The sequence below is a fragment of the Lutra lutra genome, chromosome 1 (genome assembly GCF_902655055.1).
Source record: "Lutra lutra chromosome 1, mLutLut1.2, whole genome shotgun sequence".
NCBI classification, from domain to species: Eukaryota; Metazoa; Chordata; class Mammalia; order Carnivora; family Mustelidae; genus Lutra; species Lutra lutra.
This window is the reverse complement of record NC_062278.1, coordinates 66,734,209-66,755,420: the sequence shown is the minus strand read 5'-3', so window position 1 is coordinate 66,755,420 and position 21,212 is coordinate 66,734,209. Positions and strand designations below refer to the sequence as shown.

At 38.7% G+C, this 21,212-nt stretch overlaps 1 protein-coding gene across 1 annotated transcript in view; it reads left to right on the top strand.

The window, feature by feature from the left end:
• The first annotated feature begins 3,671 nt into the window (after window positions 1-3,671).
• Window positions 3,672-21,212, top strand: part of TMEM39A (transmembrane protein 39A) — a 30,795-nt gene continuing 13,254 nt past the window's right edge. Inside the window, 4 exon segments of the mRNA XM_047725698.1 lie at window positions 3,672-4,024; window positions 5,174-5,360; window positions 11,868-12,090; window positions 17,404-17,487. Of these exon segments, the coding sequence (XP_047581654.1) occupies window positions 5,248-5,360; window positions 11,868-12,090; window positions 17,404-17,487 (420 nt within the window). The 5' untranslated portion in view covers window positions 3,672-4,024; window positions 5,174-5,247.

The window sequence follows — 21,212 nt, the reverse complement described above, 5'->3', positions numbered from 1 at the left end:
TCTGGGAGGGCGGTGCGGGAACGTCAGCCTAATGCTCCGCCTGCAGCGCAAGGCTTGTCCAGCTGGTTTGTTTGGAACTAGACAGCAGAGTTAGCTGCTTCAAGTCACCAGGCGTAGTGAAAGGTTCAAAATGCATCTCTCTCTCTCCTCTCTCTCTCTCTCTCTCAGAAAATCGAAGCCCAGGAGAGAATGAATAAAAGGCATCCCCTGGGAAAATATGTCTAATGATGACAATTCCTTACATTCTGCAGCATATTTAAAACACCTTACTCTCTGCAGCCAGAAAACTGAAGATCAGAGAGCATGTTTTTTGCCCACAGTTACTGGTACAATGTAGGCTAGAAGTTGTTTGCTCAACATCAAATTACTTCTTATTAAATAGTATAGATTTGTTGAGTACCTGAATGTATAGAGCACTGTTAGAACCCAAGAGGTGGAAAATAATACAGCACAAATCTCTTTGTAATAGGATTTTATAACAATTGAGGTGAATTAGAAGGAAAAAAATCTGTGGGTAACCTTATACTGGGCAGTATAGGTTTATATATACACATAGGTATATATAGTTATCATACAAGCATTTACTCATTGTCTAAAATGTGCAAGGTAACATCTTAGGCTCTGTGGAAATATATGAAAGTACAAGATGAGATCTGTGTCCTTGAATTTAGAACTAGTGGGAAGGTAAATATATTTCCCCAAAGATTATTTACAACATAAGGCAATATGTAATTGTTGGTTTCAGGGGAGAGAAAGAAAGATCAAGATGAGACAGAAATTTGGAAAAGGGGTGGGAGGAGTCTAACAAAATGAAAATGAAATATTGCAGTTAGGGAATGTTGTTCAGGAGACACTAAAAACTGGGAAACCATAATTTACAGAAAGTGAGGGTAGAGCATAAATTGATAGTAGTGGAGATTTAGGATGTACACTGGAGAATGGTGAAAGATAAAATAATGTTGATTAATTAGGAACGGGTTATATTACTCACTTTTTGTTGAGTAGGCAAGAAGAGAAAATGAATCTTCAACACTATATTATACAAGACTTCTTCAGGAATACAAATGAAAACTTGAAATTCATTTCTTGTACTTCTGGAAGGTGTACAGTACTCAAAATGAATGGTTCATTGAAAGCACATAACTAAAACAGTGTGTTAGAGATGAACACCGCAGTAACCTTGGCTTCAAAGTTAGTCTAAAAAGAATACACCGGAGAATAATTTTTAAAACTTTAATAAGAGTTTTTATTTTCTCTAATTCCAGTTTTCCGAAATCAGAAGAAAATGGAAATCACCTTGTGTTACATCTTTGAGATGGAAATAAATCAGTATTTTCTGCAACTCTACAATGTTTATCTGTGTGAAAGAACAAGAGATTGGGAAATAAGTGGGCCCTGTACTCAGGAGGAATGAGCTGCATGTGAACCCCAACAATAATTGTTTCATTTCCTTAACAGATGAGGTGGTTTATTCCAGTGGCTCCCATATGTAAACCAGTGCCAGAGTCCCGGAACTACGAAAATCACAGATTTCTGGGTGCCAGCCACAAATTCAAAATGCAAACATTCTTGTTTGAAAGATCCTCCAAGTTTAAGCTCTTCCTGTTTCTTCAAATTCATTTCATGTCACATTTTCCTTTGCTCGCCGTGACCTCGCTATACAACTTTGTTTTGTTTCTCAAACGTAACAAGCTCTTGCATACCATAGAATCTCTGCATAAGTTTTGTTTTCTGTCTTGACTGCTTTTCCCTCCCATCTATGCCTCTCTGGTTCCTTCCCAACATTCATGTTTCTGCTGAAATACCATTTCCTCAGACACATAACCCCTCAAAACAGAACCTCCCTTTTTTTCTACCTTAACCCCTATTTGTCTCTGTAATACTTTTAATGTGGAATTATTCTATTTATCAAATGCTTCCCATTAGAATATAACCGCCAGGAAGCCAGGGACATATCTGTCTTATGCAGTAAGACAGTGTCTGGTCCACGGTAGGCACTAAATAAATAATTGCTGAATGAATGAAGAATGTTGGTGAGGCAGCAGAAAAGTGGCAAAGGAGTTTCAATGGAGCAACCTAGGAAGCAGAGCAAATATGAAAATAAATGTACAAAATTATGGAACTTTGTAATGATCTATGTTAGATTTTATATACTCATGCATGAAAGTTCCGTAGTATGCTAGGGCATTAAGAATATTTAGAATATTACTACCTTTAGTGTTTTTGATATTGGGCATTCTGCTACAAATTCTGGCTCTGCCACTTATTAACTGGGTTATTTTCAACAAGTTATTTAACTTCGCTTAAAATTTGTTTCCTCAGGGGCACCTGGGTGGCTCAGGCTTTAAGCATCTGCCTTTAGCTGGGGTCATGATCTCAGGGTCCCGGGACTGAGCCACGCATAGGGTTCCCTGCTCAGCAGGAAGCATGCTTCTCCCTCTCCCACTTTCCCTGCTTGTGTTCCCTCTCTCGCTGTCTCTCTGTCAAATAAATACATAAAACCTTAAAAAAACAAACCCTTGTTTCCTCTGGAAAATGGGAAAAATGATGGTATCAAAGCAATGTAAGATTTTTTTTTAAAGATTTTATTTATTTATTTGACAGACAGAGATCACATGTAGGCAGAGAGGCAGGCAGAGAGAGAGAGAGGAGGAAGCAGGCTCTCCACTGAGCAGAGAGCCCGATGCGGGGCTGGATCCCAGGACCCTGAGATCATGACCTGAGCCGAAGGCAGAGGCTTTAACCCATTGAGCCACCCAGGTGCCCCAAAGCAGTGTAAGATTTAAATGAAATATGTAAAGGTACTAGTTTAGTGTCAGACCCAGCAATAACTCTCAATAAAGTTTAAGTAATTTGTAACTGTGATAGATACTACATACAAAGGGCTTTCGCTTAAGGTGCTTAAAATCTCTGGAGCCAGGGATTTCAAACACATGCTCTTCTTGACACTTTTATTCTTCTTCTAATACTAAACTACTGGCAGTTTCTGAATTCATCATGTTTCCCACCATTTTACCTTTTTATCTGCCACTTCCTTTACTAGAAAGCTATTCTCCAACGAACAGCCTAATCATTCTTGGAGTCTTGGCTTTAAACCCCAAGCTCACAAGTTTTTCTTGGTACTGCCACCACAATCATCCCACAGAATTTACTATACTGAATAAATTACAATGAATTGCATGTTAATCTCTGACCTTGGGCATACTTTTGTTGCATTTACTATATTGTAATTAGTGTATTTTCCTGGTGTCTTGTCTCTTTCAATAGACTCAGCAATCTGTGCTATTTCCTTGTTTAACTCCAGCATCCATCCAGTCCTTCACTTCACATACAATAAGGGCACGACTGGGTGCTGAAGCATAACATCACGACTCAAGCTGCTTTACCTGGCAGTGACGTGACCTTAGGCGACGTCTCCCAACCTACTCTATCTGTAAAACTGGGGCAATAATTTGCACGTGGTTGTTAATGGTAGTCCTTGAGACAGCAAAAGACCCCCACGATCGTGCCAGTTGATCGTAGACGCCCAGGGAAGAAATACGTTGCAGAGCGCTGAAGGAGAAGGCGGGACCATGAGCCAACAGAGAAGGCGAGTCCCACTGCGCAGGTGCATGCAGGAGAGGGGGTGTGCCGGCTCCCCAGACCGAGTGTTTAGTTCCGGACGCCAGCTCGAGGCTGGAGGGTCTGGCAGTCGCGGTACTGACGTCATCTCCGTGCGCTGCCACGTCTGCTCAGCTCCGCGGTAATGGAGGCTGAGGATGAGTGCTGACCCGGCCCGGTTCTGCCTTTTACTTTAGCTCTGGCTCTAACTCTGGTACTGACGTGGGGCTGGGGCTGGGGCGGGGGCTGGCAGCCCGAAGCCTGGATACCTTTTCTCGACTCTCCGGGTGGGGACGGCCTGCGGACAACCAGCTGGTTTGGAGCGCTTCAACGCAGGGAGGGAATTCTCTTGCCTGGGGTCCAGACTGTAAAGCCACCGCGTTCTCTTAGGGATCCCGCCCCACCGGCCGGGCCTCTTCCATGCGTGAGTATATCGGGCTTCCGCGCTATGCGATTGTCTCGATCTGCTTCAGCTCCCCGGGTGGCGCCTCGGGAACCGCTTTGTCGTTTGTCCACTTGTAGGGGCCAGCCTGTTGAAGTTGTGGTCTCTTGTCATCCGCCTCCCCCACCTCATCCTCTCGCCTCTTCTACCCCAATTTTTTGCTCCCCACTTTTGTGTCCCTCGTTAATTGAGCAAGAACCAGCAGGCCTTACGTCCAGCGGTTTGAATGTTTTGTCCCACCTGGCGTTTCTTAGTTCACAGCCAAAGGCTGTTAGGAATAGGGAAGATCGGATCAATCTGTAGTAACATTTGGAAAACCAGGGTTTTTCCAGGATGCCGTTTTTCAGTCGTTAATACTGAAAGACAAAGAAATTTAGGAAGCAGGTTTTGGCATACATATTGGCGGACCCTCCTTTCGGCGAGGATCTTCATCTGTTACTTGTCTTTTAATCTTGCAGTTTCAGTAATTTCTAAGTGATTTTATACCAGTTTTTCTGTAGTGGGCATCTACTATCGCTCCTTCTGATGTTTTCACTCTAACATATGGAGTTACCACTTGAACAGTTTTACTTTTAAGAGTTAAAGACCAACTGGTGTATTTTCACCCATCCTGTCAGTCCTCACAACAACCTGTGTAGGGCAAAGAATATTTTTGAAGAAACAAACTCAGAGGTTAAATGCCTCAGTTACAGTCAGATATTATGTGGCACATCTGATCTCAGAACCCAGATCCCTTGATAACAAAACCTAACATTTTGGACAGTGCTGATTCTCCTGTATTTCCAGTGGTTTACTGTGGAAGATTACATATGAGTTGGAAATGCGTATGTTAGGCATTTCTTGTTAACGTCTACCTGATTGTAATATCATTTATATGACACAAGTCGACTGACAAAAGACACAAATTGTGACTTATCTAACGCTTAATAAAATTTAGATCAGAGCTTAGGCTTCTGACCTATTAGTTTGACTAGTCCTTTCATTAGAATAAAGTAGGTAATCCACACTGGAGGAGCATTTAGCTGAAAATCTGGTTTTACAAGGCCTACTTAGTCAGTTTTTCTGTTGTTTTGTTACATTGCCTAGTTTAAAAATAGTAAACTGATACTGAAATGTCTTTTCTTTGTTCAGAGTTGAAACAGCTTGACAGCCATTAACCTGGGTTGCAGCTACAGGTGGCACCGGAAGCAGACTGGTTCCCGGACATGCCCGGCGGAAGGAGGGGCCCTAGTCGGCAGCAGCTAAGCCGTTCAGCTTTACCTTCTTTACAGACTTTGGTTGGTGGGGGCTGCGGCAATGGAACAGGCCTGAGAAACAGGTAAAAAACGGAGTAAGACTGCATAATTTATAATATTCTCTGATAAGTGTGGCCAACATAGCAGTCATCTTGCTATTCAAATACTTGCTTATCAAGGTTATTTCTTGACAATGAAGTGGGAATCCTGCCCTTGAAGATTGAAAGCTCAGTATTTCAGAATACTTTTGAGTGGAAAGTTGTGATATGGGGCCCACAAAGTGAAAGCAGTCCAGTTCTTACTTACAGCTGATAATCCAACTTCTAACTTTGTTAGCTACTAAAAGAAGGGAGAAGAGAATTAAAGTACAAGAGAAGTGTTGTGGCTTAACTACTTACTAGCGCTCTTTTTTTGGAGTGAGGAAGGACAAATCAAAACTGACAGTTAACATGAAATTCTAAAATTAGAAGTCATATTCTGTCAAGGGTCTTAAAAATTATTTTGTTCAAAAAATTGTTTGAAATGAATAAACTGTCAGTTGTAACCCAAACATTATGAGCGGTATATGAGAATAAAGAATGTGGTCTTTTAATGGAAATTTATCTTTGTTCTTAATTTTCAAAAGTTAGGTTGAATTATTTCTAATTTTATCCAGGATAACTAACTTCATGAGGTATTTCAGTCATGTAGCAGTGGAAAGAGATGGTTTTTACTTTATATCAAGTGTTTGATCAAGATAATTTTTGTCACCTAATTTCTGCTTGCTTTCTGAGTAGAGTTTTCTCTTGCTTGGATTCTGATTTTCAGTACTGCTAGCAATCAGTACAACCGTTGCATTTTTAGGCCCTCCTGATGGTATTTGTGCACTTCTCTCTTCCTGGCCTGCCCTCCTTCTTTCTTTCTGACTTTCCAGCCCAGGTTCTACTCAGTCCTCAAAATCAGTTCTGATCTTGTTGTTTCAGTGGGGCTCTCCCCGAAATTCCTGTTTGAAGGGAATTTTCTAGGCTCTGATTCTCATTATACTAATTGTCAATCAAAATTTTATATTTATGTATGTATACAGAGTACTTATAATATATTCTAGAGTATTATTTTTTCACTCTGCTGGTTTTTGGATTTCCTCATGTTAAAAACAGTGATATTATCACAGCAGGATGTTGAAAATAAATGAAATAGTAAATTGCAACAACTTTTTAGAAGTTTAAATTTTCCAAAATTTCTACAATAACATGTATTACTTTATATTTTTAAGACTAAAAAAAGGGAATATGTGAAAATGCTTTTGAAGGTACTATATAACATTGATTTTGAGGTAGAGTATTTGAGTACATGCCTCAATTTTACTAATATATACTATCGATTTAGTGATTTAGTTCTTTTAAATTGCAACAGGAAATTGTAGCTGTGCCTTACTAGGATTATAGCTAGCTAAAAAATTCTAACTCTGCCTCTGTATTAACTCCAGCAGTTGTTTGTTCATTTTCTTCTACTTTGGCTTTGTGGATTCCCCTAGATAATTATGTTCTCAGACTGCCCCATGGAATCCCTCCTCAGGGTTTCAGGGACTGCTGTAGACTTCAAAGGGAGGAGGAGTTAGGTAGGCCTAGTAGTCCAGGCTTCAGGTTTACTAGTCCTTTTTTAATCAGACTAACTCCTTCTCTGTGTGTTCAGATATCAGGATATCGTGTAAAATGTCCTTTGGGGGAAAGAAAATGAAGTGTTCTGCTAGTAAAAAAAAAGAATTGAAAATCACATTTCTAGATGGTTTTTCCTTGGCCTGGTGAACATTGGAATCAAATATGGACCAAAATCTTCTTCAAGTTTGCAAATAGAATATTGGGAAGACCTAGGAACATTTGGAAAATACTTGTGCCCTTGAATGGATGTAGCTATGATCATGTATTCTTTTCTCTACCTTCTTTGTAGCTCTTCTATCCTGGCTTTCAGAGTTCTAGTTATGGTTGCCTTGATCAACTTCTCCACCCATTCTCCCATTTTAACATATTCAGTGGGGGTAGTAAGAAGAGGAGTGCATTTTTCATCATAATTTGAATAAAGTGAAAGATCATAGTTGTTCATGGCTTAAAAAATTACTGAAATTATTATTGAGTGATTATTTTGTGACACTTTTATCTAGAGAGGTTGTTTTGGAAGAAGATGTTCTATGTTTGTTTCTTGTTGGGAAAGAAAAGACCTAGAATAGCTTATTATGTAACACCTAGGAAGGGTTATAAGAAATATGGATAAAACCAGTGGTAGATGGCCTAGAAAATAGTTTTAGGAAGGTTGTGTACAAAGAAAGACAAGGTCTAGATGAGAACTTACTTCTGGAGTCTGTAGAGTACTGAAGAGAGAACTAGATAATTGTTTAAGTGTGACACAATTTTGGATGATATATTTGATTCTGCAAGACATAGGTCAGCTGGAGAAGAGAGCATTTGCATGTGTTTGTGGCATAATTGGTGAAGGTCAACTTGGGAGTGTCAGAGAGCTAGTTTGGTAACAAAAATCAAGATTGAAATCCATAGTTCCCTGTCCTTTTTTTTTTTTTTTTCCCTATGAAGAACAGGGATTTGTTCACAGGAGAAAGTGCTGAGATGATTGCCTTTAAAAAAGGAGGATATGCTGTGAATTTCTGAGTTTCCTAGAGAGCTTTTAGTTGAGGGAGAATTTTTTTTTTTTTAAAGATTTTATTTATTTATTTATTTGACAGACAGAGATCATAAGCAGGCAGAGAGGCAGGCAGAGAGAGAGGAGGAAGCAGGCTCCCTGCTGAGCAGAGAGCCGGATGTGGGGCTCGATCCCAGGACCCTGAGATCATGACCTGAGCCGAAGGCAGCGGCTTAACCCACTGAGCCACCCAGGCGCCCCAAGGGAGAATCTTATTTGAGAAGGACTAAGTGATTTTTTTTCTTTGTTTTGTCTTTGCATATACTTTCTTAATAATATGACCTAGGTATGTCCAAATGATCACTGCTTTTTCTATCCCTCCAAATTCTTTTTTATTTCCTTGAATCTTTCTTGCTTTATCCATATGTTAGCAAAACCTTCGTAAAAACCTTGGGTGCTGAGTCTCTAATGAGGCTTTCTGTAGACAGCATTTCGTGTGTGTTGTCACAGGTAGTTGCAGAAGGATTTAAGTTGCTTCCGTATGACTACACTGAAAAGGACTCTTGGAAATTTGCACCTGGTTTCCTCCAGACGTTGCCCCATGTACCTATTCCCTCTGCTGATTTTGATTTATATCCTTTTACTATAATGAACACAACTGTATGCCAGTCCTGTGAATCTTTAAGCCTGGGCATGATCTTAGGGACATGTAGCACAGTGTGAAAGAGAATACGTTAACATTGAAAAGAATTCTTTTTTTTTTTTTTAATTATTTTTATTAACATATAATGTATTATTTGCCCCCCCGGGGTACAGGTTGAAAAGAATTCTTTAAAGAGAATCTTGCATTATGGGTGAAGAAACTGAGGCTCAAGGATATAAAGTTACTTTCTCAAAGGCTGCTTTCACAAAGACTGACCTTTAAAGTTACTTTCTACAAAGAGTGTCAATAGTCCTGGTCTAGTCCTAGATAGACAGGATTATCCCACATTGTATCTAAAATGTATTTGTGCCATTTTGCTTTTTTTTTGCATCTATTTTTATATCCTGTTAGAGAAATACTTTTATTTTTCCTAAATAATACCTCTAACTAATTTTCTGAGATGTATAGACCAAGTCTGTTTATTTTAACTGTCTTTTTTTTTTTTTTTTTTGGTTTTAAGAACTTTGATTTTATCTATTAAGCTTTCAAATGTAAAAAAATTGTTCCTTTTCCCCTCAGATGCTCTGCATCATTTTATTTGATCTTTGACCCTTTGTTTTTTGGCTTGAAGTATAATAGCCAAGGCTGTGTGAAGTATCACAAATGTAGATTTTCTGCACTGTGTTTTGAATATTTCTTGACCCCAGCATTTCATTGGCTTTGTTAACAGCAGAAGCACATTAATCTGCTTTATTTGGAAAAAATTCTGTAAGAACCTTTTTAACCTTTAAATAATAACATAATTTAGCATACTTTCTCCCTTCATGTATTTTTGACTGAAGAGGTATAAGAATTTTCAGTTTGGGGGTGCCTGGGTGGCTCAGTGGGTTAAGACACTGCCTTTGGCTCAGGTTGTGATCTCGAGGTCCTGGGATCAAGCCCCACGTCAGGCTTTCTGCTCAGCGGGGAGCCTGCTTCCCCCTCTCTCTCTCTGCCTGCCTCTCTGCCTACTTGTGATCTCTGTCAAATAAATAAACAAAATCTTAAAAAAAAAAAAAAAAGAATTTTCAGTTTGTTCTAGAGTTGAGGCTCCTGACCTTATAATTTTCATAAGAATTTTGTATTTCCTTATCTCGTGATTAACAAGGGAGAGGGAATAGATTGCCTGTTGGCATTAATCCCTTATATTCAGGTCTGCTGACTTGTATGACTCCATAGAGCACCTTTTACGTTGTATTCTATGTGAGTGATAGCTCCTGGAGTTGTGCAATGGCCCATGTCCCAGAACAGAGCAGAGGGCTCCGATGTGTTAATGATTGGTGTATGATTGAGCAGGTGAGGTTGTGAGACCTACTGGTAGTTCACAATCAACTCCCTGGTAAGCTTGTTCTATTGGAATAATCTTTGGAAATGAGAGGAAGAAATTTGCATAGTTTTTTTTTCCCACCCTCTCCCTACCCATCCCTGTTCTTCCCTTCCAGCTCTTCTGAGATTCTGCCATGGTATTCTTTTTTTTTTTTTTTTTTTTTTTTAAAGTAGTCTTCTTGCCCAGCATGGAGCCCCACACAGGGTTTGAACTCACAACCTGAGATCAAGACCTGAGCTGAGATCAAGAGTTAGTCCCTCAACCAGCTGAGCCACCCAGGCACCCCTCTGCCATGCTATTCTTAACTGTTCAGAATGAGCAGAGTTTATATTCCCATAATTCACTTAAAGTACTATAAATTTCACATACTAATGCTATAATTCTATATTTGGAAATCTTAGAGTAGAAGGATAACGCGGATATTTTTCCTTCTCTGGAATCTTCTTTGGAAATATCCAAACCAAGCCTCTTTTCGTTGTTCTAAAACAATAATAGACCCTTAGATAGCTGTAACTATTCCCAGGTCTATAAACAATGGGAAAGTTCATTCCTTATCTACCCCAGTTTTATCATTTTAGATAGCCCAGCTATTTCTGACCTATATAAAAAAGCATGGAAGAGGGCGCCTGGGTGGCTCAGTTGGTTAAGCAACTGCCTTCAGCTCGGGTCATGATCCCGGAGTTCCGGGATCAAGTCCCACATCGGGCTCCCTGCTCGACAGGGAGTCTGCTTCTCCCTCTGACCTTCTTCCCTCTCATGCTCTCTCTGTGCCACTCTGTCAAATAAATAAATTAAATTAAAAAAAAAAAAAGCATGGAAGAAAGGACAGCTAGAAAATGGGGAGTAAAATCTCTATATTTTAATTTGTATTTTAAGAGATTTCTCTTTCATGACCACATTAGTCTGCTGTCTTCTCAACATAAAGGTATATATGTGAATTGAACTGGGAAAAGTACAGTCTCTGTCCTTAAGATTATGATCTGATAAAAAATATATACAAGGAATTTTGTAACAGTAATAAAAAGTATAATAATAAAGGCATAATTTAGATATAGTGGGGGCACAGGGGTAAGGTGAATTGGTTTGGATTGATTCCGTAAGCTTCATGAAGGATATGCTTGATCATTTAAAAAGTCTTAATGGATTTCATTAGTTAATATGTAAGTGAGGGGTTAAGGAAGGTGGTTTTGAGTGGTATTGCTGGGAAAAGTCATAGCATGTACAAAAGAATAACATATATATTCACAGATAGCAAATAGCATGGACATTCTATAGGTTGTATATAGAGGGGTGGCAAGAGATGGGACTAATCTGTTAAACAGAGAGCCTCATAGGACATACTAAAAATTTGGATGTTATCCTGGTGGCGCTAGAGAGTTATTAAAGGGTTTTAGGCAAGACAATAGCACTGTTAGTTTCACTTTAGATCTCTGAAGGCAGTTTGGAGAATTTGATGGAGTTAATTTTAGGGAGATTACTTCAGTAGTTTAGGTGGAAAATGGTAACTGCTTGAACTAAGGCAGTGGTTTTAGAGAGGAAGGTGCAGTGTGGAAGAAGCTTTACAAAGTGGAATATTTAAGGTCTAGCGAGCCATTGGATATGAAGAGGCAGAGGAAAGTTCTAATAATGACTCCCAGGTTTCTGATTTTGGTGGCTACTGAGTGGGCCATGAACTAGCGTCAGGATTATAGGAGGAGGAACACAGCAGTGTCCAGTAGACACCTTGATAACATGGATCTGAAACTCAGATTTTAGTTTTCAGCCTGTTAAAGATAATAGAAGCTGTGGCCACATGTTTAATCACTGAGAGAATGTGTGTAGAGGGAGAAGACAAGAGCAGGAGTTCCTAGGATAGAGTCTTGAGGGAAGGCCAGTACTTAAGTGTTAAGTGGAGGAAGAAGCAGAGGCCCTTTATGCTCTATAACACTGAAAGATTATCACCATTTGAGTTAACCATAGTTTCTCTTTCAGGAATGGTAGTGCTATTGGCCTTCCAGTCCCACCTATCACAGCCTTAATCACCCCCGGTCCTGTTCGTCATTGCCAAATTCCTGATTTGCCTGTGGATGGAAGCCTGCTCTTTGAATTTCTCTTTTTCATCTACCTGCTGGTTGCTCTGTTTATTCAATACATCAATATCTATAAAACAGTGTGGTGGTATCCTTATAATCATCCTGCTTCTTGTACTTCACTGGTAAGTCTTACTAGGCCTTTAACTTCTGTATGTTGCTTACCCAGGAAACTAGTTGGAAAGCCTGTGGGTACAAATTACTTTTGTTAATAATTTTTCTTCTAAAAAAAAGTTTTTCAGTTAAATCATGGATTACTTTCAGAACTGTAATCTCATAATATTATTAAAATATAAATATCTGGAAAGGTAAAATATAAATGAAAATGCAGAAAACCTTTAAATAATTTATCATAATATCAAGAGTTTTGATGTTTAGCTTTCTTTGCACTATATTAAATTTGTTGGACTTAAGGTGCTAATATGACTAAATTCCAGGAAATTTACCCTTTTAATGGCTATCTTAGGATAATGGTTGCTTCTATAACAAATAAACCCAGAATTGTATGATGCACCAAACACATAATAGTCTGAGGTAGTTGTTTTTGTTTGCAGGAGTAGCATGCTTCCATGTGGTCAATCAGGGAACCCAGACTGATGGACACTGTGCTGTCTTCTAGTATGTGGCCTCCAAGTTGACTGTGGCCCACCTCATTCAGCTAGAAAGGGGCAAGAGCATAGGGAAGTATAAAGGAGAGTTTCTTATGGGCCAGGCTCACACATGTTCACTCTTAACTACAGGGAGACTGGAGACTATAATTCTTTCATAGGATTTATTGTTACTATGAATAAGATTGGGTTCTGTTACAAAAATAAAATTGAGACAAGGACTAGATGTCTTTGCTGAAATACATCAAAATATATTGTAGGTTTCTTCTACCCTCTTTCCATTTATTTAAGAGAGCTGAGGTAGTCTTGATGCAGAGAAGTTCTCCATAGATGGGTATGTAAAATAACGAGTAAGACTACTCAGGGTACTTTGTACGTAGATGGTTGGCAGTGGCAGATTTGGATGGAAATACGCTCTAGGAGAAAGAAGACTGTTATGCTGCATAGTTTATATATGTGTTTGGGGCTTATCAATGATTAGAAAATTAGAATTTATGAGTGTAGGAACTGTATTTCATCTATTCTTCTTTGGCCATGGTGTTGTAAAATGAAGAGGCTGGATTAGATGATTTTTAAGGCTTCTTCCAGCCATGTAGCTCTATATGTAAATTTCTCACTATCTTAACAATGGCATTGGCAAAACATTCATTAAAGTGATCGCTATTTTTTGCAAGTATTATCTCATTTACTCCTTCTTTTAAAAACAGGTAGGTACAAAAAAAAACCCCAGAAGACTGGTACTACTGTCCCATTTTATAAATTAGAAATATGAGACCTAGAGATCACAAAACTTGTTCAAAATCACATAGTGACAAAGTGAGTACTGTCACTCCCTGCTATGCTGTATTTCCTATTACTTATTCTGTGTTTAATCCATAAGTACTTTTGGGTAGTTCATTATTTAGTTTTCACTTTGACATTCCATGGAAACCTCAGTTTTTGAATTTTCAGGCTAATCAAAGAGCTCTTCTGTCAGTCAACCATTTCTGACAAGAGTTCTTTTAAAAGTCCCCTACCAGTGTTGCCTTGCAAGGGAGCCAGTGCTCCTGTCATAATCAGGAAGCTGCTGCTAGAGCTGCTGAGTCCAGAATTAATGCTTCCTTTCCTCTGACTCATACCACCAAACATGGGTGCCTTTTACCCTGCCCCTCTCCCCATTTCACTCAGTTCTGGATTTATGTAATGCTCAAGGTTGGCAGAAACTAAGTCAAATCTAGAACTTGAGTTGCAAGAAAGTCTGGAGATGAAGTTTTTCATTTTCTGGTTTGTGCAATAGCGGAAGGCACACTTGAAGCAGGTTATCCTGTGGACTGGCTCACTTATCTGCTACATATGGTCCTAGCTCACACAAACCGTAGCGTTTAATTGTGAAACTAAGAGTAACATCTGTGAAATAGCAAATATGATAAGATTTTAGCCCATCAGTCTGAAAGGGGTCTGAATCAGTAAGCTGTTCAAAGATTAATGGGCCGCAAGAGACCTGGTTACTTCCTGTCACTGAACGTATTCAAACATGGGAGATGGCTATGTACCTGAGATGCTCTAGAAGGGACTTAAATCTAAACTAGTGGTCTAAATTTTCTTCATTATGTATGTCTGACTCAGAAATTGATCAGATTTAGGGGCGCCTGGGTGGCTCAGTGGGTTAAAGCCTCTGCTTTTGGCTCAGGTCATGATCCCAGGGTCCTGGGATCGAGCCCTGCGTCAGGTTCTCTGCTCAGCAGGGAGCCTGCTTCTTCCTCTCTCTCTGCCTGCCTCTCTGCCTACTTGTGATCTCTGTCTGTCAACTAAATAAATAAAATCTTAAAAAAAAAAAAAAAGAAAGAAATTGATCAGATTTATATGTTGTTTTTCTTTTTCCATTTCAAGATCTTAATAATTATCAAAAAGAAAATGTGGAACCCCGAATATGTAAAGTATCATTGTAGCCATCAAGCTGTTAACTGAATGAGTCTTAACCCTAAAAAACATAAAAGCTAGAAGTAGTATAGTAAATTATTCAGAATATCAGGACTGGAGGGTGATTAATCAAATATTCTGGTTTATAGAGTTAATCATAAGCAGATTACCAGTTTTCAGTGATAGAGCACAGAACAAAATTTACTTAACAATAAGATACATTAGGCGCTTAAATCTTTTGATTAAAAAATGTCTTAGATGGACTGGTGATACATAAATAAGACCCTCAAACATTAGGTATTAAGTAGGGGGTCTAGTGAATTTGCTTGCATTATTTTGGAGGAGTGAGGTGAACAAGAAGTCTCAAAGCTTAAGAGGGGATAAATATTAGAATCCAAAACACTTAGAGAAAGAGAAAAGGAAGTGATCTGAGGTAAGCCATTCTCTTGATATTCTGGCTACTCTACCTTTAAAATGTATCCCATATCGGGCCACTCCCATCGTCCTTGCTGCTGACCCTGTTCAGTCCATCTTCATTTCTTACTTGCATTAAAAGCAGTAGCCTCCTAACTGATCTTGCCCTGCTACAGTATATTCTCCACACAGCAATCACTGTGATTGTTTTAAAATAGAACCTGGCACTCTTTGCATACTCTTTCCATGACTTCTCATTAGGAAAAAATATAAACTTAATCTTTTGTTATTCATTACATCATTTCAGCCCTCTTACTGATTTTCAGACACCAGGCATATGTTTTCCTGTCTTAGGGCCTTTGTGATTCCTTTTCCCTCTGCCTGGGGCTCTCTGCCTTCAGATCTTGTCATGGGCGTTACTTTGTCAGCCGTCAGCCCAAATGCCACAATCTAGAGATGTCCTCCATAACCAACAATTTAAATTGGCTCTGCAACTCCCTTTCCAGTTACTGTTGATCACTCTCTATTTCCTGCCAGCAGTTGTTACTAGGTAAAATGCTTTTGCTTGTCAGCTTGTCGTTGACTTTACACTTAAATTTATTAAAGATATGGCTTTAGTTGTTGTAACAGGATGGCTAAAACAGAGTAGAACCTTATTTCCTGATTAGATAAAAACCAGTCATGTGATATGCCAGTGTGGCAACTCTTTGTTTCCATTGCTCTGCCACTCCCAACATGCTTCTTCCAAACCTTGGTCCGAGATAGCTGCACCAACTCCTGTTAGCACATCTGGCTAGCAGGAAGGAGGAAAGGAGAAAGACAGCTTCTTCCTTTAAGGGCATGACTTGGAAGTTGTATATATCATTTCCCCTCACATCCCTTAGCTGTAGTTTTGCAAGGGAGGCAAGGAAATGAAGCTCTAGTTAGCAAGGAGTCAGTGTCCAGTTAAATTCTACTATGATGGCAGAAGAGAAATAGAAATCCTTGCCATCCCCTTTCCCTTTCATACCACAGTAAAAAATAAGATCCAGGAGAGCAGGAAGCTTGTGTGTCATTCTTTAGCACTGTATCCTCAGTATCAAGAAGAGTACTTTGCACACATTGTGGGTGCCCCCTACTTACTTACTGAATGAATTGAGAAGTTCAGCTTTTGAGTCTGGAAGGAGGACTCTGGAAACCTAAAGACCTTTTGACCAGCAAAATGAAAATACATCCCCATTTTGTTTGTTACTAATGTGCTTATTATTGTGCTTATTATTTATATAGGCTTAGAGCTAGAGTTCTGATTACCGATAGACGCAGATAGAACTAGAAGGAACCATATGCAGCATCTAGGTAATGCTATCATTTCTTAGGAAGAAAAGATCAAATAAAAGACATGTTTTTGTTGTGTTTTTTTTAAGATTATATTTATTTATTTTTGTGAGAGAACACAAGCACACAAGCTGTGGGGAGGGGCTGAGGGAGAAGTAAACTCGCCCTGAGCAGGGAGCCTGATCCCAGGACCCTGGGATCACGACCTGAGCAGAAGGCAAACGTTTAACCAACTGAGCCACCCAGGCACCCAAGACATTTTTTTAAATCAAGTTAAGAAGAAAGACTAAATTGAAGGTAATTGACATGTCAGCCCATAGGGAGTTTAGGTTAGTAGATACCCAGTTAGATTAACATAAGCTTGCATAGAGATACCAAAAATAGGAACTCCTGAACCCTGGGAGTCCCATCTGATCCATTGAATTTGACACTCATCATAAATATGGCATTTTAAATAAATTACCTTTTCTTTTTAAAGATTTTTATTTATTTGAGAGCCCAAGCAGGGGGTGGAGAGAGGGAGAAGCAGGCTCCCTGATGAGCGGGGAGCCTGACCCAGGGCTCGATCCCAGTACCCAAGGATCAATGATCTGAGCCGAAGGCAGCCACTTAACTGACTGAGCCACCCAGGGACCCCTTAAATTCTTCTTCCTCTTCTTTTTTTTTTTTTTTTAATATTTTATTTATTTATTTGACAGAGAGAGAGAGAGAGAGAGATCACAAGTGGGCAGAGAGTCACGCAGAGAGAGGGGGGGAGGCAGACTTCCCTCAGAGCAGAGAGCCCGATGCAGGGCTCGATCCCAGGACCCCGAGATCATGATCTGGGCCGAAGGCAGAGGCTTAACCCACTGAGCCACCCAGGCGCCCCGGCCCTTCAATTATTCTTGCCATAATTCTGCAGGCTATCACTCTTTAACCCAAAGCTGTAGTCTTCCTTTCAACACTGTAAACTTTCAAAAAAGAGGGGAGTACATTCCAGATAATTTAAAATAGTATTTGAAAAATTAAAGCAATCTTTCGTGAAAGAAGTAAAATTAGGTAGAAAGTAGAAGGTAGGTCGTCTCTCTAGGATCTCTCAGATTCTTGTGGTCTATACATACAAGGTGATGTAAGGAGCTCTTCTGAGGGGCAGACCTTTTGATGTAGTAGTTCCAGCTAGATATCCATATTTCTTTCTGATGCAGTGATTTGTTTCTTTTACAGAATTTTCATCTCATTGATTACCACCTGGCAGCATTCATCACAGTGATGCTTGCAAGGAGGCTGGTGTGGGCCCTCATCTCAGAGGTAACAGCTTATTCACTATAATTTATCACTTGTAGCTAGAGTTAGTTACTAGAATGGATTCAAGCTGAGTATGTCAAGTGCCCAAATATAATTTGAAAATAATTACAAATTAATTTCTTTACTTCCACATGAGCTATGCTAGTTCTTCCTTTTTTTTTTTTTTTTTTTTTTAAGATTGTATTTATTTATTAGAGCACGATTTGGGGAGGGGGCCAAGGGAGAGAGACAAGCAGACTTCCCACTGAGCAATCCCAGTACTCCAGCAGTCCCAGTACCCTGAAATCATGACCGAGCCAAAGTCAGATGCTTAACCAACTGAGCTATGTGCTAGTTCTTTTTAAAAGATTTTCCAACAATATATTTAAAATTCATTGTGCTAGAATTCAAGAAAACTGTTAGAAATCTCGTTTGGTAGGAGCTTATTTCTAGATTCCATGTTCTTCTGTATAATTTTTCTAATTTTATTACATACAGTAAAAAGAAGGAATTTTAAGTATTGATATGAAGAATTATATATAAGTGAATAGTTGCATCTAAAACTTTGTTTCAGGTAATATTTACTTGATATTATATACCATTTGTGGGGTTTCTAGAAAGAGACATTTGTTTGAGTTTATTAAAACTTGGGAGTTTTAAAATGAAATCAAATTTGCATAAGACTAATCTTGAAGATTAGAATCAGTGGGCAGTAGAGGAAAGACATTAATACAATCTTTTTAAAATTAAATGTTGATAGAACTGGCCTTTGGTAAGATTCTTTAATATATTTGTAAACTCCATTGGAGAAGGTAAATGTGTTCTCTTAGGATTTTATTATCTTATGTCCTATAAATTATTATAAAAACAAAAAAATATTAACTTAGCTAGAGTGTCTAACAATTTTAATCTTGGAGTTTATAATTCAGTGTATAATTTTAAATTAATAGTTACTATAATCACAGGTAACTGAGAGCCAACTTTTTCCCTTCTAAAACATGCATGAAAGTATGTTTTATGCATACTTTCTGTAAGTGTCTGTAAGCCCTAATTTTTAGGAACCTTATTTCTTGTGAGCACAGAGTAATTGCATGTATTAAGTCATAATCTGAGAGCCATTTGAAGTTAACTGAAGAACACTGGCAGTTGAATCACCTGTTTTTCACAAAGAGAAAGGCTATCTAAAATCTTTTCTTGGGACGCCTGGGTGGCTCAGTTGGTTGGACGACTGCCTTCGGCTCAGGTCATGATCCTGGAGTCCCGGGATCGAGTCCCGCATCGGGCTCCCAGCTCCATGGGGAGTCTGCTTCTCCCTCTGACCTTCTCCTCACTCATGCTCTCTCTCACTGTCTCTCTCTCAAATAAATAAATAAAATCTTTAAAAAAATAATAAAATAAAATAAAAAAAAATAAAATCTTTTCTTCCCGGAGACACCTGGGTGGCTTAGTGGATTAAGCGTCTGCCTTCTGTAAAGGTCATGATCCCAGGGTCCTCGGATGAAGTCCCACAAGGGGCTCCTTGCTCAGTGTGGAACGTGCTTCTCCCTCTGCCTCCTGTTCCCCCTGGTTGTGCTCTCTCTCGACAAATAAATAAATAAAATCTTAAAAAAAAAAAAACAACAAAACTTTTCTCCCAAGTTTGCTATTTAGATGATGAAAATAGGTGCTTACTTTGGATATATTAACATTACATTCTTTTTTTAGAGGAACTCAGTGGAGTTTTATGTTTTTGTATGTGAAAACAGGCAGCATTTTTTTAATCTTTCAATTACTTAGAAATGGTACTTGTATATGCCAAATTAGTATGTCCAGCTAATGTTTAAATCCTTTATAACTAGGGTTTCTACCTTGGTGATCCAAGGGTTATAACTTTATGTACTCTGTTGCTTTCTTTTGCTAATGGCTTAATAGTAGTTTAACAGTTTTTGCATGACCTTAGTTGGAGAGTATATTAGCTGTTTTCTAAAGAAACCTGTAATTCTTGGGCGCCTGGGTGGCTCGGTTGGTTAAACGTCTTCCTTTGGCTCAGGTCATGATCCTGGAGCCCTGGGATCGAGTCCCACATCAGACTCCCTGCTTGGCAGGGAGTATGCCTCTTCTGCTGAGCTCTCTCTCTCATTCTCTCTTTCTCTCTTTCAAATGAATTAAAAAAAAAAAAAAATCTTTAAAAAAAAGAAATGAAAAAGAAACCTGTAATTCTTACTGAGAACAAAATACTTAAGCTAAATTTAAACAGACTTCTGGTCAGTGACTGAAGTCTCTGTACCTTAAAGTCCATGAGAAAGAATGTTTAAATAATTATGGGGTATCTATATAATGGAACAGCATGAAGCCATTAAAAAGATGAAACTGTACTGACCACTAAAATATTAAGTAAAAAAAAATATGTATATATATATGTATATATATGTATATATAAAACAATGTTTAAAATAAGGTGGGTAGAAGGAATAAAATACATTTGCTTATGTATGAATGAATTATCTCTAGAAGGACATACAGACTAATAACAGGCTGCCTAGTTGTGGCTGGGAACAGGACCAGAAGGCGGGAAATTCAGTACAAACCCTATTATACATTTTTTATTTTGAGCATTTGTGACTATATTACCTATTCAGAAATTAAAATAGGAGCTGTATAGTGATTCTTTTCTAAAAAAAAAGCTGAATTAGATGGTAAGACCCATCACAAATCATCTATCCTTCCTTCCATTAAAATGTTTGTCTTTTGGGGTTTTTTTGGGGGCTTATATATCACAGAAAGGATCCCTACCCTGAGAAAGACCAATCATTTTTAAGGAAAAGCTGGAGGTAATTAATAAAAATGCTGTATACTATTCCGGGAGGAATACCTCCAACTATATAAGACTATTTATTCACCACCAGGCCATTTCTAGTTCTTGACTTGCTCCACTAGACCAGAAAGTTTCTCAGCTATTCTCCCAACCTGAGGCAACTCCCATTTTATTTTATTTTATTTTTAAAGATTTTATTTATTTATTTGAGAGAGAGAGCACACAAGCGGGGAGGAAAGGGAGAAGCATCACAGGGAGCCAGATGCAGGGCTCAGTTGCAGGACCCTGGGACCATGACCTGAGCCAAAGGCAAGATGCTCAACAGACTGCGCCACTCAGGCATCCTTGCAACTCCCTTTTTAAAAACTTTTTCTAAATAGGAAGGTAGTACATTTTATTTAAAAAAAAAAAAAAAAAAATGGAAAACCCTAAAATATAAAGCAGGAAAAATTTCAAATTACAACCTCATTATTGAAAGGGCCATATTTTGGTATATTTGGTATATAAATTTTTATTTGCATATAAACCATACTTTAACATTACTATTAGGATTATTTTTCTACTCCTTACCTGGCTCATTTTTTCTTATTCTTTAATCCCAGCTAAAATACCACTTCCTCAGAAAGGCTTCCCTAGATTGGGGTCTTTTGTTATTCGCTTTCCCTTACAGCCTGCTTTTTTCCTGTAGCACTTACCACAATTGTAAAAATAATTATTTGTGTAAATATAAGTTTAATATTTGTTTTCTTATTTGGGCAGCCTCATAAAGACAGAGTTCTTAGTTACTACTATGTCCCTAGGACCTGGTATAGTATCTGCCATACAGAGCATAATGGTTAAGAGCTTGGGCTCTGAAACAAGACAAAAATGACAGATATATCCAGGCTCTGCTGCTGTGGTGACACTGGGCAGAACAACCTTTTTATTTTGAAAATGGAGGCCGTGAGGACACCTG